This window comes from Pelophylax lessonae (genome assembly GCF_965119305.1).
Source record: "Pelophylax lessonae genome assembly, contig: HAP1_SCAFFOLD_694, whole genome shotgun sequence".
Classification (NCBI taxonomy): Eukaryota; Metazoa; Chordata; class Amphibia; order Anura; family Ranidae; genus Pelophylax; species Pelophylax lessonae.
Window position 1 is genome coordinate 12739 of NW_028119652.1, and position 25714 is coordinate 38452.

General features: G+C 42.5%; 1 protein-coding gene across 1 annotated transcript in view; it reads right to left on the reverse strand.

Annotated features, from left to right (window-relative positions):
* Nucleotides 1-902: 902 nt before the first annotated feature.
* The window catches only part of LOC309544036 (coiled-coil domain-containing protein 66-like), a gene marked incomplete at both ends in the record, with an annotated part of 47934 nt that continues 23122 nt past the window's right edge, over nucleotides 903-25714 (reverse strand). The window contains 5 exons of the mRNA XM_082276427.1: nucleotides 903-1399; nucleotides 14084-14230; nucleotides 14420-14564; nucleotides 17574-17735; nucleotides 24997-25081. Of these exons, the coding sequence (XP_082132553.1) occupies nucleotides 903-1399; nucleotides 14084-14230; nucleotides 14420-14564; nucleotides 17574-17735; nucleotides 24997-25081 (1036 nt within the window). The remainder of the gene's footprint in view (nucleotides 1400-14083; nucleotides 14231-14419; nucleotides 14565-17573; nucleotides 17736-24996; nucleotides 25082-25714) is intronic.

Genomic DNA, 25714 nt, shown 5'->3' on the forward strand with positions numbered 1-25714 from the left:
TTTTAGGCAGAAACCGGGGTGACCACTGGATCTCAACATCCAGCCCGTCGCCCGGCCCCGCATACTTACTTGAATATGTCGCGGCCGACCAAGCGCAATGCCATGGTCTGCACGCGCTCGTAGGCCGGCTGGGGTGACCACAAGTGTCGCCCAGTCCGGCATTTTTGCTTGAAGATCTCACAGGAAAAAAACACTGGAGAAAACTACCTAAAAAATGTCTTTTTCTTAAAGAAAAAAAGTCTTGCCAGGACCAAAAGATCCCAGCAAGGAACTTAGGTCCTTACTCCTGACTAGACAGAAAAAAAACTGATTCCCTGTAGCAGAGAGAGGGAGGATATACCCTCAGGGACTGCCCCCTAGGGTGGAGCCAGAACGTTTTGTCATTCTGCCTAGTCCTACTCCTGCGGAGACAACATAACCCAGCTCTTGAGAATCAAGAAGACTACGTCTGTCAATGAGCGATAGAGAAATGGGGATATTAATGTGCCCAAGACATCAAAAGAAAAACAAATCATAACAAATCTATACATTTTATTGAAAACAGAATGTTAAAATCGTCAAATAGAAATAAGGTATAGAAAAGGTGTATCATACACTAAGGCACATCCTAAAGTACGGATCAGATCATAGATCAGGATACACCTTTTCAATTTGTCGATTTTATCATTCGGTTTTAAAAAAAAAAAAAAATGTATATTTTTCATGTTTTGTTTTTCTTTTGATGTCGTGGGCACATTAAAATCCCCATTTTCCTCACCTGCAGGGTTTTCGCTGTCAGACTTGGTTTACTTTCAGATACACACACACACAAAAATAATCTTCAGGCCAGGTTTGACACTTCAGTAACACATGGACCTTTTGTCATTTCTACATAGAATGTTCAATATTTGTTTCCAAGTTACCTTTCGAAATTCAAGTGCATGTTTGCTTTCCTCAGAAGGGTGAGAGATTTTGGCTTCCTCTCGAGGAACAGGGGACCTTTCTGGAGAATGGTCTTTTCTGGTACTGAGGCTATTGGATGAGTTTTTTTCCACCAAATGAAGGAGCTCCATCTGTCGCCTCACTTTACTTTCCTCCCTCTGCTTTTGCAGTCCTTTGGGGTACCTCTCAGAAGCTGGGACATACTTCTTTTGAGGTCTGTTTCTGTTCCAGTCAGGTTTTCGTCCAGGTTCCCTGGCCTGCTTTTCTGTCCTTGCATACTGGTCATAAATGTCATTTATTGTGTTTTCTTTTGTAGACTCACTCCTGTCTCTTTGAGACTTTACCTTGGTCCCCAGCTGTTCAGCCTTTGGCTGCTGGTAGGTGAATTCTACAGGTATATCAGGAGAGGCATTCTGTTCATGTCTCCAGGACTGCCCATTAGAAACAGATTTAGGCTTTATCCCAGTATCCAGATTATCTGTCAAGAAGAACATACACATAAGCTCAAATTTTGGAAGGATCAGATCTACGCTCTGGTAATGAAGCCTAGCAATTAACCTCCCTGGCGGTAATCCAGAGTGTGGCTCAGGGTTAATTTTCAGTACCAAAAGCAGTAACCCCGAGCCACATTCGGCATTGCCCTGGAATGAAACTTACCTTGTCCCTACGATCCCCCGATGTCCTCTGGCCGATGCTGGTGTTCTATAAGAATACCGCTGCCTATCAGATTCTGCAGCCAGAAGTGACAGCTGAGAAAACTTACTGCGCATGCGTCCCACCATGGGCACTATGCGTTTCAATAGCTTCCATAATGTGACAGAACATGAAGCAGCAGCAGATATGTTCTTATAACCAAGCAACTTTTGAATTTCAGACCTTTTATACTGAAATAGACTATTTCAACGCAACCGAGTGAAATAGTCTATTTCATTATATAATTAGTTTATCGCTGAGCAGTGCGGGGTGTACCAAGATAGACGTCGCCACCTTCTACCCGCAGGTTACTTGCTATATTTACTATATTACAATAATAATAGAAACATAACAATGTTATTCAGTCTAGAAGGTCAGTTTACTGGTAAAATAAATCTAAAATTCAAGACTTGTGCGGGTGTAAGATGTCCGCAGCTGCTTTGTGTTCTGTCACATTAGGAAAGCTAATGGAACACATAGCAGCCATGTTGGAACACATGGCGCATGCGCAGTATGTTTTTCTTTCCGAACGTCGCTTCTGGTTGCAGGATCTGATAGGGTAGTGGTATTCTGATAGAATGCCTGCATCAGTCTTTCGGGTTCCCTTCCCTGCGAGCGCCGCGAAGCAGGAGGACGAAACCTGGTGGAAAATTAAATAAAAGTACACAAAACATGACAAGATTCATTATAATCTGTTAGGATTGCATTACTGTATCAAACCATTTCATCTCAGTTTTGTTACTAGTGCTTTGTCCAATGCCCTGTCTGCACTTTTACTGTTTTATTTCTTTTATTATTAATTTATTCATGTAATTTTTTAATAATTTTAAAACATTTTTATTCGCTTTGACGGTTTTGTTCCTAAGAATTACAGGCCTAAAATATAAAACAGATTTCCATGCAAAACAAATGTACCGCATTGACAATCAAAAATACTGACATAATCAAACCGCCAGGGAGGTTTAAGTATTACCGTTGCCACCATACCACAAAGGAAAACAGGAATTATGACTTAACTGTAAATTCTCTATCTGGGAGTACAGTACAGGACTTGTATTCACAAACCCTGGGTTATATAGGCTGCTAACTTCAGGTAATTGGACAATGGCATAAATGTTTGCAAGGGCCACCCGTAGAGCATATCCATGTAACCCTGCTCACTACATGAGGCACCAGTTTTTGTTTAGCTAGCAATAAGAAGTGATCAGGGCACAGAGGAGACCTTTGTCTTGCACTATACCCAAAGATAAGAAATTTACAATCCAAAATTCCTATTATTTTAATTGTACAGTACAGGATTTATTTATAGACCATGGGACGTACTCAAAACCGCGAGATGGGCAACATCATAGCAACATAAAACTGCCAACAGGACCACGAGAAACATAAAGGTTTAAATAAATCAAACAAAATATGTACATAATAGCTCAAAATACATTTTGTTCAAAGCCTGCATCAGTGGAGGCCTGAACATCCATCTGGTAGAACTTGTAAAACATGTGAACGGACCAGGTGGTGGCCTTGAAAATATGGGATATAGGTATTGGATGCTGAAAGGCCCAAAAGACACCAACAGCCCTGGTGGAATGGCACTGTTAGGAAAGGGAACAACTTTTCCTTTGACCTTCTTAGCGGTATTCCCAAGTGTGGCTCGGGGTTAAATTTCAGAGCCAAAAGTGGTAACCCCGAGCCACACTCTGGGTACCGCCAGAAGCATCGCTGGATCCTGAAAGCAGGGTTACTTACCTTGTCACCGGGATCCAGCGATGTATCCCAGCGGTGTCTGGCGGCGGTTCTTCCTCCCGATGCTCTCCGTGCCCCGGCTTCCGTCTCCTGCGACGTGACGTTCGCGGGGGGTTGGAACTGGCGGCAAATTCAAATGTAAAACACACCAAACACACTGATACATTGCAAAATAAAATCACATTAGTTTGTCCCCCAGTGCCCTTTCCTGCAGTTTTACTGTATACACACACATATACACATATATATATATATATATATATATATATATATATATATATATATATATATATCTATATATCTATATATATATATATATATATATATATATATATATATATATATATATATATATATATATATATATATATATATATATATATATATATATATATATATATATATACATACACACATATACACACGGAAAGTATTCAGACCCCCTTAAATTTTTCACTCCTTGTTATATTGCAGCCATTTGCTAAAATCATTTAAGTTCATTCTTCTTCCTCATGAATGTACACATAGCACCCCATACTGACAGAAAAACACAGAATTGTTGACATTGTTGCAGATTTATTAAAAAAGAAAAACTGAAATATCACATGGTCCTAAGTATTCAGACCCTTTGCTGTGACACTCTTATATTTAACTCAGGTGCTTTCCATTTCTTCTGATCATCCTTGAGATGGTTCTACACCTTCATTTGAGTCCAGCTGTGTTTGATTATACTGAATGGACTTGATTAGGAAAGCCACACACCTGTCTATATAAGACCTTCCAGATCACAATGCATGTCAGAGCAAATGAGAATCATGAGGTCAAAGGAACTGCCTGAAGAGCTCAGAGACAGAATTGTGGCAAGGCACAGATCTGGCCAAGGTTACAAAAAGATTTCTGCTGCACTTAAGGTTCCTAAGAGCACAGTGGCCTCCATAATCCTCAAATGGAAGACGTTTGGGACGACCAGAACCCTTCCTAGAGCTGGCCGTCCGGCCAAACAGCTATCGGGGGAGAAGAGCCTTGGTGAGAGAGGTAAAGAAGAACCCAAAGATCACTGTGGCTGAGCTCCAGAGATGCAGTCAGGAGATGGGAGAAAGTTGTAGAAAGTCAACCATCACTGCAGCCCTCCACCAGTCGGGGCTTTATGGCAGAGTGGCCCGACGGAAGCCTCTCCTCAGTGTAAGACACATGAATGCCCGCATGGAGTTTGCTAAAAAACACCTGAAGGACTCCAAGATGGTGAGAAATAAGATTCTCTGGTCTGATGAGACCAAAATAGAACTTTTTGGCCTTAATTCTAAGCGGTATGTGTGGAGAAAACCAGGCACTGCTCATCACCTGTCCAATACAGTCCCAACAGTGAAGCATGGTGGTGGCAGCATCATGCTGTGGGGGTGTTTTTCAGCTGCAGGGACAGGACGACTGGTTGCAATCGAGGGAAAGATGAATGTGGCCAAGTACAGGGATATCCTGGACAAAAACCTTCTCCAGAGTGCTCTGGACCTCAGACTGGGCCGAAGGTTTACCTTCCAACAAGACAATGACCCTAAGCACACAGCTAAAATAACGAAGGAGTGGCTTCACAACAACTCCGTGACTGTTCTTGAATGGCCCAGCCAGAGCCCTGACTTAAACCCCATGGAGCATCTCTGGAGAGACCTAAAAATGGCTGTCCACCAACGTTTACCATCCAACCTGACAGAACTGGAGAGGATCTGCAAGGAGGAATGGCAGAGGATCCCCAAATCCAGGTGTGAAAGACTTGTTGCATCTTTCCCAAAAAGACTCCATGCTGCATTAGATCAAGAGGGGGCTTCTACTAAATACTGAGCAAAGGGTCGGAATACTTAGGACCATGTGATATTTCAGTTTTTCTTTTTTAATAAATCTGCAACAATGTCAACAATTCTGTGTTTTTCTGTCAGTATGGGGTGCTATGTGTACATTCATGAGGAAGAAGAATGAACTTAAATGATTTTAGCAAATGGCTGCAATATAACAAAGAGTGAAAAATTTAAGGGGGTCTGAATACTTTCCGTACCCACTGTGTATATATATATATATATATGTATATTTTATATATATATATATATATGTATATTTTATATATATATATGTATATTTTATATATATATATATATATATGTATATATGTATATTTTATATATATATATATATGTATATATGTATATTTTATATATATATATATATATATATATATATATATATATATATATATATATATATATATATATATATATATATATATATATACACACACACACACACACACACACACACACTACACATATACATACACACACACACACACACACACATATATATATACATACACACACACACACAATAGTTGGTTTGGGCTGCTCATTAAGAATTACATGCAAAATAATTGTACCGCTTTCAGCACCTAAAATCCGAAAGAATCATACCGCCAGGGAGGTTAAGTGGAACTTTACTCTCACAATGACTATTTTTTAATCCTTATGCTGCTAGCATTAGTAAATAGATGGGAAAGTGTAAGTAAATAGATGGGAAAGTGTATTATATTTAAATGTTTTAAACTTTCATTTTTTTTTTACTTTTCTTCAGGTACTTCCTGTTTTCCAGTCCTAGGCAAATTAAGTCATACATCCCAGGAGTCGTCAAGAGGAGAGGAGAGGTTTTTCAGCTAAGCATCCCCTCTTGCCTGCATGCCTAAGCTAAGGGCAGATAGATTTCAGGAAGTACATGTTATGTGAATCATTTGCCGTTACTATGGGTCAGAAGTGCTAGGGGGCATTTTTAAAAGTGATTTCTCAGCAAAATAAAGCATGGAGACATGGATGCAAGTTTGTTTTGAATATTAAAAAGTAATTCTTTTTTGGGTTTCTGGTGCTTGGATACAATGTAGTTTTAATTTAAGAACATGGGCACTGGAAATTGGAGGAATATTATGAGCAACTACCTGTAGAAAAGCCTTGATAAGATATTGCGAGGCAAGATAATTCTGGAGGAGGATAAGGTAAAAACCTGTCCCTTAAGGGCACTCGGAGCCAGAAGCTGGTCAAGACCATACAGAAAGAAGGACAAAATACCAGTGAGTGTAGTTCCTAGGGTTAACCTTCTCAGCAGCCTCAGACTGTGCAAAAAAGCCTTGTGCAATGGTTAATCTTGCGGAGTTGGATTTCCTTACTGAGTAAAGTTGGGCTAACTAAATCAGAGATGCCCTTTATCCTTTTGGGTTTCAACAGCCATGCTTTTAAAGCCAGTGACTGAAAAGCAGTATGGAACACAGGGCCTTACTTACTGCCACTTTATAAAAACCTGGTCCAGCCACATCTGGAGTATTCTGTCCAGTTCTGGTAACCAATCCTCAGAAGGGATGTGCTGGAACTGGAGAGAGTCCAAAAAAGGGCAACTAAACTAATTAGGGGATTGGAGGGCCTAAATTATGAGGAGCGATTTGCAAGTGCTTAACTTATTCTCCCTGGAGAGTAGATGCCTGAGAGGGGACATGATAGTGATTTACTAATACATCAATGGTGATCTCAGCATAGGAAAAAAAACTATTCTCAAGGAGTGTAAGAGGACACGTGGCCACACAATAAGATTAGGAGGAGAGGCAATTTAACCTTAAGCTGCATAAGGGGTTTTTCCACTAAGGGCGGTTAGAATGTGGAACTCTTTCACAATTGGTGGCAACTGCGGGGAGTATGGCTACTTTTAAAAAAGGACTCTTGGACGTGCATCTCAAAGATCACGACATTTAGGGTTATGGGAAATGAAAAGGTCACCGACACACACACACACACACACACACACCTGCACAGGTTGGACTGGATGGAATGTTGTCTTTATTCCACCTTAACTACTATGTAACTATGCCTTGGACCTTCAAGTCTGATCTGATTGAAAAAGGCCAAGGCTTGTTGTCAGAAATCTGGTAATGTCCATGTACCACAGTCTTTTGGGCCAGTTTGGTGCAATCAAAATCGCCAGAACCCTTTCCTATCTTGGGCAACTGTCGAGGGAGGGTCTTCACTGGAGAGAAGGCATAAACCAGTTGGAGTCCAAGGAATCACCACAGAATCTAGTGTGAAGGCTAGAGTTTAGAAGCTATCGTGTCTTACTCACAAACTTGTTCACTTTGTTGTTAAACCTGGAGGCCAGAATGTCCACATCTGGTTTTTCTTTTTTGGACAGATTTTAAAATATCTAGGCATGCAAAGACCACTCTTCGGAGTACAGTTATTGACAGGTTAGGACTCTCCTGCCAATTGTCAAGTCCTGAAATGTGGATGGCAAAGAGAGCTAGAATGTCCAGAAGAGTATTAGACTAATTTCTTGTAGGAGTGCTAACAATTGGTGGCCTTGTACACAAGGGGGTCAAGTGTTGCTTCTCAGTACTAGAACGTTGGAGAGGTGCGACTCTTGCAGGGATGACGTCCTCTGGATAGCCAGGGGGGTTTAAACTCCGACCTAGCCTGTAAGACTTGCATCAGCCGTTACCACAATATGTAAAGTAATGACTTTCCCAATTCCGAGGAAGAACTGGAGATCACCATGCTAGGAATAAATTTGGCTGGACAGAAGCATTGGACAATCCAAAGATTTGGATTGGCTTGTTCCATGTCTTATTGATGTTGGATTGAAGGGGTTTGGAGTGAAACTAGGCAAAGAGAGCTTCTTCAAAAGCAGGCCACTATGAGTTCTAGAACCCTTCTGCAGAAGTAATTTGAGAGTTGTCATTGTGACCTCTGAGGGTCTGGGGGGGGTCTTAGTGAAGCAATCTTCTACGGAGGGTGGAATAATCTGGCTTTGGATATATCCTAGATTAGACCTAGGTACTCAAGATGACGTGAGGGCTGAGAAGCAGACTTTGGGAAGATTTTTTATGAAGCCAAAAATTTGGAAGGAACTGGATGGTCCTTTGGAAGCTGGAAACCAAGGTCCTGGCTGGGAGGCCCTTCAGCTGAAAGTCACCCAGGTAACCTGTGATATGAACCCCCTGGGTTTGTAGAAAATACAGAAGCATATTTGTGAGTGCCATAAACTTGACATGCTGGTCTCACACCGTAAAATGCTGACAGCACTGGCATGATGGGAAAATGGAGATATACATCTTCTATATCTACCTCCATCTGGAATTTTGGTACACAAAGAAATCCGTTTAGTGATTTTAAGGATCTGGTCCATTTTTATGGTTCCCATGGCCTTGGACCTATACAAAAACCCTGCAGCTAACCTCACAAGCTGTGCTTCATGCCAAGGTGAGCGCCTTATTCAGGATCCAGTGCCTGAAGCAATTATAGGCAGGCCCTACACAGTGAGGTTCAGGTACAGTCCTCGAAGTACATACTGAGAGTAACCGATCCAGAAACTGCTAGGTATTGCAAGACAATTTAAAGTCAGATGTTGACTAGAGTTTCAGAGGAAAAAAAATTCAATGGTTTAAAAAAGGATAGGGTTTTAAAATCGGTACAATCTAGGGGCAACTACAGCAAAAGCTTTTGGCAGTGTCAAATCACCTGAAGGTAGTAGAATATAACCCATGGCCTATGAATACAAGTCCTGTGTCTTGTACTGTACCATGAAGATAAACATTTATGTAGATATCCTGTGCAAAGAGCTGTGGGAGGGACACCTCCCACTACAGGCTGCTTGTAGAAAAGTGGAGATGGAGACAAGACCAGTCATCCTGCACAAGTTGAGATCAGCAGTGACCAGTACAGAAAGCTGCTTCACAGAGGCATAATTTCACACTGAATTACTGCACAGACCTGGAAGACTGCACAGACCTGGAAGACCTACACAAAGCACACCAAGAGTCAAGTGTTAATACAGGACTTTTGTTTTTAGACAATTATGGTTTATCTCGGAATTCAGCTTTAAGGTTTTAGGACTCATGGTACCTCATTGGTAATTGACATAGGCCACGGCTGTTGTATTGTCCATTTGCACCCTGACTCGGTGTCCCTGAAGAGGGAGGGGGGGGGGGGGGGGGTACAGTGGGAATTGTTTGGGATTTGAAGGCAATTGTTTAGAGATTGTAGATCCAAGATTGGACAAATACTCTTGTTGGGTTTTGGTACCATGAACAGGTTTCAATAGAAAAGTGTAGTAAAAATAACCACGCTAAACACAAAAATTCAATAAAGTGAGGAATTGAATTAAATCAAACCTGCAGCTACAGTGGGAAACACCAAGGTAACAAATATAAAAAGGGGTAAAGCTGCGCTAAATGATATATGTAATAAAACAATATAGTGAATAATATCTCTAAGATAGCAATGGGCTATCAAATAATCGTGCATTCAAACAGATCAATAAAAGTGACTCCAAATGAATGTGAAATTCAATAGAACACAAAGTCCATTACAGAATAAAGAGTCCGAAGGTGAATAAAATAGTGTTCAAGGACAGAATCCTCCACCGCTAAATAATATTCTTTCCACCATGCTGAGAATTGTATCACGCTAATGCGCTTAACAGATGAAGGCTGTAATCAGGCATATATAACTCATGAGAGTATATCCAACCAGGACACTTGGCAACTCCACTCAGACCAGCAAGATGATAGACACCGCAGCATATAGATCCGGGCTGTACAATGTGGGATCTCAGTGGCGATCATCCAGCGATCATGGCGCGTACAGCCTCCCCGGTACTCCCGCTCGCCCAATTGATACAATTCTCAGCACGGTGGAAAGATTATTTAGCGGTGGAGGATTCTGTCCTTGAACACCATTTTATTCACCTTCGGACTCTTTATTCTGTAATGGACTTTGTGTTCTATTGAATTTATCACATTCATTTGGAGTCACTTTTATTGATCTGTTTGAATGCACGATTATTTGATAGCCCATTGCTATCTTAGAGATATTATTCACTATATTGTTTTATTACATATATCATTTAGCGCAACTTTACCCCTTTATATAGGTTTCAATAGAACCCTTTGAACCTACTCTGTAGAGATACTGGAACAATTAAAGTGGTTGTTCCCTTTCAACGTTCTCTGTGCCTGTGTCTCGCCCGAAAGAAATGGTCTGACATGCAGGGAGGGAGGGGCGAGGGGGATAGAGGACGACAGGAGAGCTGCGGATGATAGAGGCATGCAGGCAGACCATGGTGTTCAGGGCTCAGCAGCCATGATCATCATGGTCAGAACACATAGGAAAAAAGAAGAAAACAGGCGCCGCTGAATGTAGCAACAGACTTTATTACTTGACACACGATAATAGTAACTCACATTAAATGTAGCTCTAGTCCATGTTCCATAGTGTGGCTATTCCTGGATTCAGTCCTCCATGTCCTGACCGTCCCGCAGCCAGGAAGCTGGTTAGAGGGAGAGCTGCGGTGAACCGCAAGCTGACCGGAAGTGACGCAACGCGTTACGGAGCATGCGCACTCGGCTCCTTCTTCAGACGTTTGACGTCTGAAGAAGGAGCCAAGTGCGCCTGCTCCGAAACGCGTTAACGTCACTTCCGGTCAGCTTGCGGTTCACCGCAGCTCTCCCTCTAACCAGCTTCCTGGATCTTCTCTTCCTGGCTGCGGGACGGTCGGGACATGGAGGACTGAATCCGGGAATCGCCACACTATGGAACATGGACTAGAGCTACATTTAATGTGAGTTACTATTTTCGTGTGTCATGTGTCATAAATGTAATAAAGTCTGTTGCTACATTCAGCGGCGCCTGTTTTCTTTTTTTGCCACAGCCCCTGATCATCTGGCTGTCTTGCACCTGGTGTACACCCCTTTGGCACTAGCGCCCAAAACCCTTCTCCCAGAACATATAGGGAGACTGAGGAAGTGGCAGGATCAGCCAGGTTTTTTACAGCTTAGAGAGGGGCAGATTAGACAGCACAAGCACTGTGCTGTTTAACCTGCTATAAAGGAAACAGATCACGTTTTTATTTATTTAAGAGTTACAAACACTAACTCCCTGGGGCAAGAGCTGGTTCAGGACATTATTCAAATCTGTCCTTAGACAAACTTTGGTTGGTTTGAAAGAAAGCGGTAAGGCAGTAAGGAAACCACTGATTAAACCCACAGGTCTGGGACGTCTGTAACCCAGAGGAGATAGGCAAACTAATAAACATCCCCCCCCCCCCCCCCACTCTTAGGCTTGAGTATGCCCATACACAAGGAAGAGGGTTTTGGGGCTGAACTTAGGCTTATAAGCTGAAGCCTGGGTACAGCGTGGAGGTAGAAGTCCCTGACGGTGGAGATTTGTAAGCTTCTACTGTGGAAGTTCAACGTTTATGATTTGGTCTAGTGCCTCAAACCAAGAAAGACATCTACCTTCAAAGGGCATGTGTGAGGAGTCCTTTAAAGCAGTGGTCCTCAACCCCGGTCCTCGGGGCCCACTAACAGGCCAGATTTTAAGTATTACCTTGGGGAGATGCAGACTAGAATAGTGCAATCACTGAGCAGCAAATGAGATCACCTGTGATGTAATTTAGTTATCTTGCAAACCTGGCCTGTTAGTGGGCCCCGAGGACCGGAGTGGAGGACCACTGCTTTAAAACGAAGCTTTAGCTGACCAGTCTTTGAGCCACAAGATTCTGTACATGTGAATGGAAAACCGAGCCATTCCAGAGAGTTGTCTCATAACTTGTTCTAGCGTATCCACTTAAAAACAGCAAGGCAGATGGTAAGTGCTCAGTTAAACTATGGTTCCGGATTACAAGATCGTATTGCTTGTTCATTGCCTTAGTCCAGTTAGCTGTAGGTTGGGAAACAGTAATTCCTGGTTGTAGAGCTGAGCCTGCGACAGTAGAAAGTGCCTTTACAAGCAACTTGCACATTCTACCAGCAGGATCTTTGAATGAAGAAACAGCTTTTATTAAGTATAAAGGGAGGTTTACCTCTGGGATACCAGAATAGACCACTGTTTTCGTGGAAACTTTTTTTTCCACTGGATAGGGTTTGGCAATTTTTTTTTGGAGGAGTGAAAATATCTTCTGGATTTACCCAATGGATTGGATACAGATTGCCCAATATTTTTTGTTCATGAAAATGAAATGCCTTTTTAGATTTCACAGGTCTCTTTGTACCCAAAAGAGCATGGCAAGACTGATGAGATTTAAATGTGACAATGATGGTTTTCCACACAGAAGTGAGCATATCCACATTGGCAAGCATATTGCCTGAAGCTGTCACATCTAGTGTATAGGACCGTGGGGGTGGGAAATCTGCTGTGGGCCCCTCTACCACTACCTCAAGGTCCTCCTATTCTCTAAGTCTACCTCTACCAAGGCAGGGATACTGGGATCCAACTCTGGTAGAGATGGTGGGGGTTGCAAAGGTGTCTTGTTTTTTTGAGCCCTCAACAATGATGGCAACGTGTAGTGTGCTTAAGATAGAGCTAGAATCAGATACAAAAACAGAATTGGGTCCTGCTCGGATACAAAAGAATTAGCGTCACCATAAGACTAAGTGCTGTGCAGGTCTTCAGCAGGGTGAAGGTTTGCCCAAGCTTTTGTGGCAGTTTATTCACCTGGTTTGCACCATTGCTACAGGTGAGGGTATCCTTCTGTGGGATACTCAGGAGTGGGGTGTGGAAATTCAGGTCTGATAAGGAGTATGCAGCAACCCCAGTGCAGACCATCCTGTAGCAAAGGCCTTGTGGCAGAAGGGAGGAAGGAAGAGCTCCTTATAAAAGGGCTCTAGGCAGAAGTGCAGGTAAAATGTGCAATCTGTGGTGGGTGTAACACCCGGTTGTCCACCTGAGATTAGGCTCTGAGTTGTTGAATATTAGCACCAAGTTTTGAAAAGTTTACACTATAAATAGGTGATCACATTTCAAACAGTTACAGTTACAACATATGTACAACACATGAATGAACACTATTCATGGTTATAAGGCAATGGTTCAATAAACAGGGTGACCCTGCCTTACCTATCCATGTTGCTGGTCCCTAAAAAAAAAAAAAAGTAAAAGCTTCGCCCGTCACAGGGAGCAAAGTCCTGAAGGGGTCATCAAGGTCTGGGTTACCTAGGAATGGAGTATTGCCTTGAACCTTTGTATAGCACCCTATGGCTAACTACATCCATTGTACTAAGTTTTGAGGTGAGCACCAATACAGGATCCAGTGTTCAAAGCAACACTAAAGGCTGTACCCACGGTGTGGGGTCTATGCATGGTTTCAAAGGTTATACAAAAGGTTGAACTGATCCAGATGCATTGCTTGAAACCTGATTAGAAGAAGACCGTGTGAAGAGATGACTGAAGAGTCCAAATTTAAAATGGATATACTGATTAAGCCAAGAGGTCCATCACCATAAGACACAAGCAAAAAACTGGGGACTTACAGCATAAAAAGGTAGGGTTATAGGGGGGATGCCCATGAGGCATGTCCCTAAAAGTTTGCCAGTGTCCAATCACCTGAAGTTACCAACCTATAACCCACTGCCTATGAATATCCAAACCTGTATCTTGTATTGTATTGAAAATAAGAAATTCACTTAGTCTTTTTCCAGCAGAGTTAAAGAAAAGACATCCATTCTTCTAGGACAGAAAAAAACTGTGGCATGCTAGCAGTAGGAGGGGTTATCCTGGGCTGACCAACAATTTCTAATCCTCCTGTAGGAAACAGTATATAACCTACAAGCTTAATACTGCGTCCTTCAATGGACAAGAAGCATTGTTTGGATAGAACAAGCAAGGAGACTTTATACAAGTGGTTCTCTACCACAAAAAAAAAAAAAATATACTACCGGTCTGAACTGCTGTGTCTTTCCTGGGGGAGATTAATGATGTAATACTTGGCATCATAATACTATTGGCCCCGCTGCGAGAGCTCTCTGGTATAACATCAGTGGTGCAACTAGCAGTCCGGGTGAGATCCGAGTGGATGGCTTCACCTGAAAAGAGATCAGATCAACACTATACATGTTATGTAGGAAATCACACTAGTACAAATACAGGCTTTACAAGTATAAATCAGAGATGTTTTTTCAGCCCAGAAATTCCATTAAAATCGCTTTTGTATGCCCAAGCCTGATCTGACTACTTATTCGGTAATAAAATGTAATCAGCACAACAAAGTTTACCTGCTGCATTCTTCTGCAAGTTGGATACATCATGTCCTTTCTGCAGTAAATGACGCATTCGCTGCTCCTGCTTCAGCCGCTGAGCCTCCTCTTGGGCCCTCTGCATACTTTGATAGAGTTCTCTGGTCTTCAAGCTTAAAACCTCCTAAAAACAAACATTTTATAACCGCACTCTTTCCACGGCGTGGTCATTAAAAATTACATTCAAGAACAAAAAGACACAAAGAATATTTAAAAAAAAAAAAAAAAAAAAAAAAAGGAGAAGGGGGGGATGTAATGGCACTTTTCCACTGTAGTTACTGGCTAGTACCGGCTCGGCTCTACTCGGCCCTGCTTGGCCCGGTTTGCTTTTCCACTGCTGGTACCGCATGGTATAGTGTCGGAACGGTTCGGTACGGTACGGTATAGGTTTGCTTTTCCACTAAAGTAGTACTAAAGTTAAGTGGGTGGGATAACAACGGGGTGGGTGGGATTCTCTGACCAATCAGTGGCTAGTAGTGACTGCATGCAAAGGATTGTGGGATATGGTACCAGTTTGGTACCTGTTGGAACCACAATCGAGTAGGTACTGTTTTTTCAGAGCCGTACCGTGCCGTACCGTTCGGTTCCATGCAGTGGAAAAGCAAACCTATACCGTACCGTACCGAACCGTTCCGACCCTATACCATGCGGTACCAGCAGTGGAAAAGCACAAAAGCGTGCCGAACCGGTACGGTTCCATGCAGTGGAAAAGCGCCATAAAAGGTGACAGGACTTCCGGTGGTGTCAAACCCTGGTATTGGAATGCAACCTACAGCCATTGCGGTATATTTTTCATGCTTTCAACAAGAATACATTTTGTGAGTACGCATTTTAGATTAATAAAAGCTTATTAAATTTAAAATGGTATTATGCCATAATCTTTTATTCTTCCTCCTATGATAACGTACAACCTGGGGAGTTAAGAGGAACAGCTGAGAAACCATCTGACAGAAACCCCTAGGATTCTTACTACAGGCGATATTCTTTATGGGAGTCGGTAAATGAGAGCACGGCACCTTCACTATTGCCATTACATGTTATTGCACTTTCAAACATACCTTGGCACAGAAGCTATACAGCACTTTATGAACTTATTTTATTTTATAAGCTTATACTTATTTTATAAGCTTATTTTATATTCATACTACTGTGATTTCTTTGTTTATGGATGTATTATCAGCACTGGCAAACAGTTTTGCATATATGAAATTGAACCATACCCATAGCAGGTAAAGTTGGGGATATATACCATCAGCCAAAATGTCAAATTGGATGTCTACACCTATATACATTTAAATTCTTGGATGGTTTGGTTACAACACATATTGAGTAGAGCAGAGCACAGACAGAACTGGGATCTCACATTTCTAATTTTCAAAGGGCACCACACCTTTCACCTGGCAGCAGTCGAATTACAAATTTAACCCTTAGCACAGAGCACGGGAACACTCACATTACTAAAATTACTTATAGTAGTTTAAATGGATGTTGTAGTCCACTTAAAAGCATAAGTTCAGCTTTGGGAACATGTTAAATGTACCACCTATTTTTTAGGGTGGAACATGCAACATGTTTGCACAGCTGCAGCCTCCACCCGCTGCCCTCTCCCTGTGACAGCAGTATGGGGAGAAGTTTCCTGTACTTGCTGTCACTTTTTTAATTCAATACATAATGCCCCCCACAGCCACGTCATTCATTCACACAGTTCTGTGAATGAATGATCTACAATTACCAACATCTTTTGCGGATGTCGGCTTGTAGTTCTCAATGAACTACCACAGTGCTGTTGAGCCCTGTGATAGTTAATGGAGTCTTCCTGTCAGTGTAAGACTGCCTGCCCGTACAGACAGCTTACACTCACAGTCTGCTTGAGTCCTGTATGGCACCAGCAATTTGCCATTAGTTGGTGCAATGCTTTCCAGGCTCCAAAAAAAAAAAAAAAAAAAGGGTATAGCCTTTGATAATGTGGTCTACAACGAAACACGTCAGGATGTTTTAATGGCCTTTCATGCTTTTATCTTGCTGTTGAAGTACCAGTCTTTTTTTCTTTTAATAAATTTTATAGCAGTATTACGCTATGTATTTTTATTTGACTTACTTACATGGCTGTTGGTGAGGAACTCAACATTCCTGCATCGCTTTGAGAAGAAATTCTTGCACATCCTGTAACAACAACATCTTAGAGGAATCCCTGGTTTAATATGCCCTATTTGACCTGTGTTTGCTATGTGGCTATACAGGTCCACATGATCTGGTAAGAGTGCACTAGCGGTTTTATTTTTGTGACGGGACCCTATACACCTTTCTGGACCACCCTTATCCTTCCTGTGGATTTTGAACACTCTGCATGTGATATTGTTTCAACTATAAGCTTATTTTACCTATTTGCTATATGGCAATATAGGTCCATTAGATTTGGTAAGCGTATCCATTTCTCCTCCTGGTTGGTGATGGGACCTTTTCTCAGTCTGCCTAATTGTTCTGGATGAATTGTGATCGATTGGATAAGCCTTTAGATTGACGTCCTCCTGCATGCCTTTTAAGCATTTAGTGACCATTTATCTGGTACATGCAATTTATTTCACATATGGTGATGGTTGTTACCACCACTCCCCACTTTTTCCACCCCTTGGTGAATGCATTTCACTATACCTGTATCTCCTATTTTAGTCATTTATGGTGATACATTCCTTTTTGCCTGGCAGTATTACACTATATATTTTTTTCCCTTCTTTTTGGTGTGAATTATACATCCTGGATCTATGAGAGAATTCCTTTTGGCTTTCTATCAAGAGCATACCACAAAGAGAATGGGATGCAATCAGTTTTCCATTTCCAACATTTGATTTCCACTGGCCTGTTTGACTTACCTACCATATGGTATTGTAAGTCCATATAGTGTGGTAAGCGCATATTATAACATTATTACTAAGTGTCATCACCTGCATCGGTCTCTCAGCTTCTTTGACCTGTATACCATCAATAAGATTCATCTCTTTGTTGATTGGACTCTTTACACATAACTTATGCTTGACTTTTTTGGACTCATTTTGATAGACTAATAATATTTTCACAGTCATTTGGGATATTTATGTGGTCTACTAACTGATCCATTTGTTTTGGATTTCCATACCTCTTTTTGTTTCTGACGATATATATCCTCCTCATACTGCTTCTGCAACTGCTCCTGTTCTCTTGCCAGCCGCTGCTCTTCCTCCTGCTCCTCCTGCTGCCTTTGCTCATCTTCCAGCTGTTTTCTCTTGCGCTTTTCTTCAACCTGAGCCGCTATAGCTTTCTGGTAATTGGGATGGTAGAGATAATGTAAATTCTCACATAGCTGACAGGTTTAACTGACACAAACAAACGTGAAAGTGCAGCCTGCTGATCTTCACAGTGGATTCAGCAGAACTGCATCGAAGCCCAAAGATGCAGATCCCTACCTGTTTTTGCTCTAAATAGCGCTTTATTGGACCATGGCCTCTGGTCACCCTGCAGAGAGATTCTACAGCCATGGGCAAAAGTTTTGAGAATGACAAAAATAAGCATTTCAAAAAGTGTCAAAGTCTTTTGACAATTACATTAAGTTTATGCAAATAGTCAATATTTGCAGTGTTGACCTTTTTTTTTTTCTTTTTATTATTATTATTATTATTATTATTATTATTATTATTAAGACCTCTGCAATTCACCCTGGAATGCTGTCAAACTTCTGGGCCACATCCTAACTGATGGCAGCCCATTCTTGCATAATCAATGCTTGGACTTTGTCAGAATTTGTAGCAGTTTTTTGTTCACCTGCCTCTTGAGGACGGACAAGTTCTCAATGGGATTAAGGTCTGCAGAGTTTTGCTGACCAATGACCCAAAATTTTCGATGTTTTGGTCCCAAATTTACTTAGTTATCACTTGTCTTAAGGAAAGGTGATCCATCATGCTGGAAAAGGCATTTTTCTTCACCAAACTTTTCTTAAATGGCTGGGAGAAGTTGCTCTGAGGAGGTTTTTCAATTTTTTTTTTTTTTTATTTAAGAAAGAAAGGCAGTTTCCAACATAAATAGCAAAAACATTGGTAACTAATGATCAGAACAATAGACACATACCAAAAGAAACAAGGATTGGACCAATTCTGTCCATCAAGGTTATTAAGATGTATCGATAGGACAAAAAAAAAAAAAAAAACCCTGGAGATATCACAAGGAGGCCCCTGTCAAGGATCCTAAAGTAAAGTAACCCCCTGGGGGAACCCCCTCATGAAATCAGAAAAATGCCAGATTTTACATAGATAATATAAACAAAAAAGACTGAAAACAGAAAAAAAGAAAGTTGGAGAAAAGGAGGACAGGAATGAGGGGGGTGGGGGGGGGGGGGGATAATACTACGAACAGCCAGTCAGAGTTACGTGATAAGTGGATTTAAACAACCATTGGGAACTTCATCAATGAGAGCCCTTCCTTCCCCTGACTAGATAAACGTGTTCCATAAGGACCAGGTTTTTGTGTAAATCTCATTTCTGCCGGGCTGTCAAAACCAGGTCTTTCATCCAATTCAGCTCCTCCACCTTCCTGAGCCACAGCCTAACTGACAGGGTTGTGTCTGTTTCCAGGTAAGGGGAATACAGGATTTGGCAGCATTCAGAAGATGGCAAAAATTAGATTTCTTGTAAATGTTGGCAGGGATTTCGGAGACATGCAACAAGAACGCAGCAGGATCTTCAAGTCAGTAATTTTTTGGGTAATTTTTAGACTGCTTTCCAAAAACTCTCCAGTTTAGAGCAAGACCAGAAAAAAAAAGTGTAGCAACGTTCCACACTCCTGACAGCGCCAACATCGGTCAGATGTGTTCAGGAAGCATCTGTGGAGGAATGGGGTACGGTACCAGTGGGGAAAATAAAGAAAATCTTGACTTTTTTCCCTGCGCTTAATGCAAATCAATGATTTTAAGGCAAAGTGTTTTATGTTGGTCGAGAAAGTCCTCTCCAGGTCCTTTTCCCATTTTAGCAGGAAGGGCAGCTGAAAGTCCTCCGGGGGTGAAACCATTAGGGAATACATTGTCGAAAGGGTATGTGGAAGTGGACCTCGCTAAGTATTCTTCAAATGGGGACAAGCGATGAATAAAAAAAGGTACTAGGGGTGGGTAAGCTATATAAGAAGTGACATATTTGTGCCACTCTCCAGAAGTCCAGGCGGTAAGGGCCAGCAGAATCCGTCAAAGCCTGCAGCGTAGGCCAAGCCCCTGAGGACACAAAATGAAAGGCTTGATACAGCCCCAAATCCTTTCCACAGACCCGGGCCGGGGTAAAATAAAAAAAAAAAAAAAAAGACGCAGGTTTCTTACAAAGGGGAACAATTGGGTCTCCACAGAGGACAACTTACTGTTAAAAAAAAGCTAGAAACACAAGCGTGTTTCTAGCGAATGCCCAAGTGAATGGGTCTTGAGAGGGCAGGAGATCGTTAAAGCACCACGGAGACCTTAGTAGTAACACATGGCTCGGAGCCTGTTCCAAGTTCAGCTAAAGTTTTAGATCGCCATGGCAACATCAGTCAAGCAAGCATCCCAAATGGGCTGCTTGGTAATATTATAATGATCTGGGACAGCCAGACCTTTAGCATGCTTAGGAAGGGTCAGCAAAGACCTTCTAATCCTCGGATGCTTGTGTGCCCAGATAAACCCAGTGAATGGGCACGTTTAAAATAGTTCATGGTTATGAAAAAGGGTAGGTCCTGAAAAAGGTATAACAATTTTGGTAGGATACTCATTTCAGTAATATTGCACCACCCAAACCAGGTATGGAGTCCCATGTGCCACGCTTACGAGAGGGTGCATACTCTATGTAAGAGTGGAGAAAAGTTAAGGTCAAAGATACGTGAAGGGTCAGCAGGGATATAGGGTACCTAGGTATTTCAGGGTCAGATCCATTCATTTAAATCTGAAACTGAGTTTTTATAGGAAAGGATCCAATGAGAAAGTAGGAGGGGTGACAAAGGACACCCCTGCCTAGTCCCGTTGGTGACCATAAAGGAAGGAAACAGGACACCATTCACCTTAACCTGTGCCACTGGTGAAGCATAGAAACTTGCGATCCAGCGAAGCATGGGTCTCTTGCAGGCAGACATGTTGCAAAATGGTGAACATAAATTGCCAGTTGACAGGTCAAAGGCTTTCTCCGTGTCCGTTCCAAAGAACACATAGATATAATAATCCAATATTGGATGAGCAGGCCACATAGATCAGATTGAGAACTTTAGTAGTGTTATCCCACGTCAGGAAAAACCCCACTTAATCCATATGGATCGGAGATGGTAGATGTTGCTGCAGTCACGTGGCTAGGACTTTAGTGAAAAGTTTCAGGTCTGCGTTTGAAAGAGATAAAATCGGTCTAACTACTGCACTGTGTGGGATCCTTACCTTTCTTAGGGATAACCAAGATAAGGGCTTTTAGGGACCATGTGTGAAAGGATGCCGCATCACCCAGGGCATTAAGCATTTTGACTAGAAAAGGCGGGCAAGAGAAGTTTGTAATATTAGCTTGTGAAGCTATCCGGGCCAGGGGCTTTGCTGAACCCACCACAGCTTGTAGTTCCTCCAGTGTGATTGTGGCTTCCATACAGGAGAACCAAGGCACGGCTTCCTAAGGGTTACAAAGTAGTCATCTATTGTAGACTGAGCAGGAGAGTCTAAGTCTCAGGGGGAGTAAAAGTTGCAGAACAAGTGAAGTGGACGGTTTGGTAGGGTGCCGTATCCCCCCCCCCCCCCAATCAGCAGAACATATAATCACCGACTGTTGATCCCCGCATAGATCTAGCAAGAAGTTGGCCACATTTATCGCCAAACTCAAACGTGTTTCCGCCCTGCCTGTAATGCTGCTTTGGCATTGTAAAAGAAGAAGGTCAGAGACCTGTCTGCGGAGGCTCAAAAGATCTCGCTCCACATCTGGCATGATTTTAAACAGCTAATGTTCGCTAGAAGAGACGCCAGATTGGCTTTCTACTCCCGTCAAACGGGGGCGCCATGTTTAATCAGGACACCCCGGATCACTGATTTGTGGGCCTCCCAGACCACCCAAGGGTTCCAATCAGGAGTATCAATAGTTTGGAAGAACCACATCACCTCCTTAAGGACATCCGGGTGAACAGTGGGATCCTGAAGAAGGCTTTTATTAGGTTTCCACATCACAGGCCCGGAGCGCTGAGTGTCTAGGTTGTTATATTAAAATAAAATAAAATAAATTGGCGCATGGTTCGACCAAGTCACCGACTGAATGGTGGTTTCAACAATGGAGTGTAACTGACCATGAGGGATGAAAAAATAACGGATACGAGAATAGGCCTTATGTGAAGAGGAAAAAGGGCCCAACAATGGGATATCACAGTGAGGTAGATACAGGCAATAGAAAAAAACTGCAGGGTACACTTGTCAGGCAAAGCAACCAGTAGTTAGCCCAGATGTCAGCAGAGGGCTGCATACTGGCAGGCAATTAGAACTCCCGGGGTCTGCCTGAATGGGGGCTCTAGACCGATGGCGAGACCTGGGTTGATGTGCAGGTAGGCTGGGCTGAGGGAACATGACTCCTGTGTGACCTGGCATCTCTGGGGACAGCTGAAGCCAGTTGGGGACTGGGAAAGGCTCCGTGCCCAGAAAGGAGAAGAGGACTGACATCATCCAGAACCCTGTGTGAAATGGCCGAGACTTTCTTGAAGGTTCTCCTGGCCAGTGGCTTCAGGGAGATCATGGAACCTCAAGTTTTTCCGACGGCTCCGGTCCTCCAGGTGCAACTGCAGGGCCACAGTCCTTCTCCAGGGCGGGGTCTCATCTTCCGTGAGAAGGTCTGCAAGCGTCTGGACCTCCAACTTCACTAACTAACTCCTTACAGTGGGCATCCTCCACCCTGTAGTTAAGGGCCTCTATGTCAGACTTAGTGTGGAGTGCCTGGATGAGGTCATGCAAGTCCTCCTTGACTGGTTGGGAGGGTGGAGAGCCAGTATGCAGGGAGGCGAGCTGTTCACCCGATGCCAACACCATCAGAACAACCGAGGTGGTGTCTGATCCGATCAAAAAAGCGGAAAAGGCCGGAGGTGCCTGTGGGAATGAGACCTCGATGGCACGGTCTTGTGGGTTCGCCATTTTGGTCCTGGAGGTGCGCCTGTGTGCACCCGGCAAAAAGTGCTGGATCTCCGACTTCAATCCACTAGCTTTAGAGGTCTTGCGATGAGTCTGGTCTTCCACTGCTTGGCCGATAACATGCCATTGTTATAAAGTGATGGGATCGGTCAAAGGCTGGTGGGGAGCCGAGAGCCCAAGGGCTGTGCATCTTTACTGGGCCATGTCCAGACCAGGAGGATGTTTTTGCACTATTCTTTATTCATAGCTGTGTTCTTAGGCAAAAATTGTGAGTGAGCTCAATCCCTTGGCTAAGAAGCAACCCCGCACATGAATGGTCTCAGGATGCTTTACTGTTGGCATGACAAAGGACTGATGGTAGCGCTCACCATTTCTTCTCTGGTCAAGGTTTATCCTGGATGCCACAAACAATCAGAAAGGGGGATTCATTACAGAAAATTACTTTTCCCCCAGTCCTCCATGTCAAAAGTCCAATTTTTGTACCTTTTGCAGAATCAGTCTATCCCTGATGTTTTTCCTGGAGAGAAGTGGCTTCTTTGCTGCCCTTGACACCAGGCCATCCTCCAACTTGCCTGCAGCTACTCCCATTCGGAGCACCTGGATGATTTATTAGTTAGCACCCAATATATGTGTCACTGAAAAGGACTTTATATAGGACTTATTGTGAACAATTTTTATGAATCAATCACTGGCTTAGTTTGCCTTTTATTAATTTCATACACAGAATCCTACACTGTTCACCTGTGCAGGTTTATGTTGTATACCATATGTTGAATTTATTCACGTTCTTTCCACATTTTTTACTGGTTTAATAACTTTTTTGTTTACACCCATATGGGATTCCATTGAAATCTATGCATTTTTAGGATAGCGCACTTTACTTTTATCATTTCAATTTTATTTTTTTCCAATATTCAGGAATAAAAAGTGCCACAATCCCTATATTTGATCAGCGTATCTTTACCAACTTTACAACCCTTTCAAAACTCTTCGCCTCACTGTGCATGTAAATGCACTCACACCTGCCTGCTGCCATTCCTGAGCAAGCTCTGCACTAGTAGTGCCCAATTCTGTAGCTGAATCTACTGTAGGAGACGGTCCTGGAGGCGTAGGAGGCGCTTGCTCAACTTTCTTGGGCACCCTGAAGCCTTCTTCGCAACAACTGAACTTCTCTCTGAAGTTCTTGATGATCCGATAAACGGTTGGTTTAGGTAAAATTCTTAGTAGCAGCAATATCCTTGCCTGTAAATCACTTTTTGTGCAACGCAATGATGACTGCACGTGTTTCCTTGCAGGTAACCAACCATGGTAACAGAGGAAGAACAAGGATTTAAAGCACCACACTCCTTTTAAAGCTTCCAGTCTTATTCTGAGGTCCCGTTCACACCTGAGCGTTTTTCAGCCCATAAACCGCTCATCTGTGAAAATCCAAAAACGCCCAAACAATCAAAATCCCATTCATTTCAATGGCCCCTGTTCACATCTGAGCGTTTTGTCCCCTGAAGCAAAATGCCTGAGCTTCTTTTTGGGCTGATCAAGAGCTGTTCTGGTCCCATAGGAATGCATTAAAACGCCGTTATCAGCATTTCACGGGCGTTTTTTCAAACACACAGGTGGTCTCCTCCACCCCTTTTTAACGCCACCCACACCCAAACGCCTGCTAAAAACACCCTAAAAACGCTCAAAACGCCAGAGAAACGCCTACAAATACACCCAAAAAATGCCTGAAAACAATACGCTCAGGTGTGAATGCAGCATAACTCAGTCAGCATTACAGTGATTTCTAGTCTTGTCCTCGTTAACACTGACACCTGTGTTAAATGAGAGAATCACTGACATGTCAGCTGGTCCTTTTGTGGCAGGGCTGCAATGCAGTGGAAAGGTTTTTTTTTTTTCTTGGGATCAAGTTAATTTTTCATGGCAAAGAGAGACTTTGCAATTAATTTCAATTAATCTGATTGATCACTCTTCATAACATTCTGGAGTATATGCAAACTGCCATCATAAAAACTGAAGCAGCAGGCTTTGTGAAAATATGTGTCATTCTCAAAACTTTTGGACACAGCTGTGCAGTGATGTCCTCAATATCTCCTTGTCTCCATGCAGTTTGTTTTTGCTCCCTATTTTCTTCAATGACCCTCTTCTCCTGTCCAATGTTTTCTCAGCCTCCCAATTTGTCCTTAAGCATGCCTTAAAAAAAATGTTCCAGCCTACAGGAGGTCAAGGGGATGGGTAGCAGTTTAGTTTGAGCCTCTTATATTTTCCCCACCTTACTATTTAAAATCATCTTCTACTGACTCCTCTCAGCCACGATCTGCTCCTAATTACCGATTTTCCCCACTCTACTGGCTGATCTGAAGTTGCTGCTGTTCCCTTTTCTCTCCGTATAGCCATTATTTTCCCCTACAATTTATGCAATAAGTAGAATGTTGATTCACACCTGATGCTCCAGCTGTTTCTGCCTCTTCCGGTCTCTTTCTTCAATTTGTGCAGGATCTAACAGGGCTGTCATGGTACGTAGAAACCTAAAATAAAAAAAAAATTAAGTTACCTGTATAATCATTTTCTTGGACCCAATCATAGGACACCAAGCACTTAATATTCAAGACTATTTGGATTAAGCTACAACCTTCAGGTGAACGGTCTTTGAATTCCCCTACCCAGACATAGCTCCTCCAAATTCAGCTAGGCCTTATTTTTGTAGCAGGCAATGGGAGGTACACAAAGAGGAGAGAGATCCCTATTGTCCTGTGATGTACTACAAAGAAAAGGATTTTACAGGTAAAACAAAAATGCTAAGATTCTTCATTCATATATCACAGGACACAGAGCACTCCATATTCATGACTACTTGGAATGTCCCAAAACACTAAACATAGGGGTGGAGTAATACAGAAACAAGGTCAAGAAACCCATAACCAGAATAGGGGATAACCCCACTACAAAGCTGTCTGCAAGACAGTTTGCCAAAAAATGGACAACCACAAAGGCCTAAAAATCTACCCAGTAGAACTCAATAAATGTGTGAAGAGAAGACAAGAAAGAAGTCTTACAAGCCTGAACAACAACAGAAGCTTGATGCTAAAATAGCCTAGGAAGCAATGACACACCTCATGGAACTGGCCTTGAGAAGGAAAAGAAAAACATTTCCCTTGATA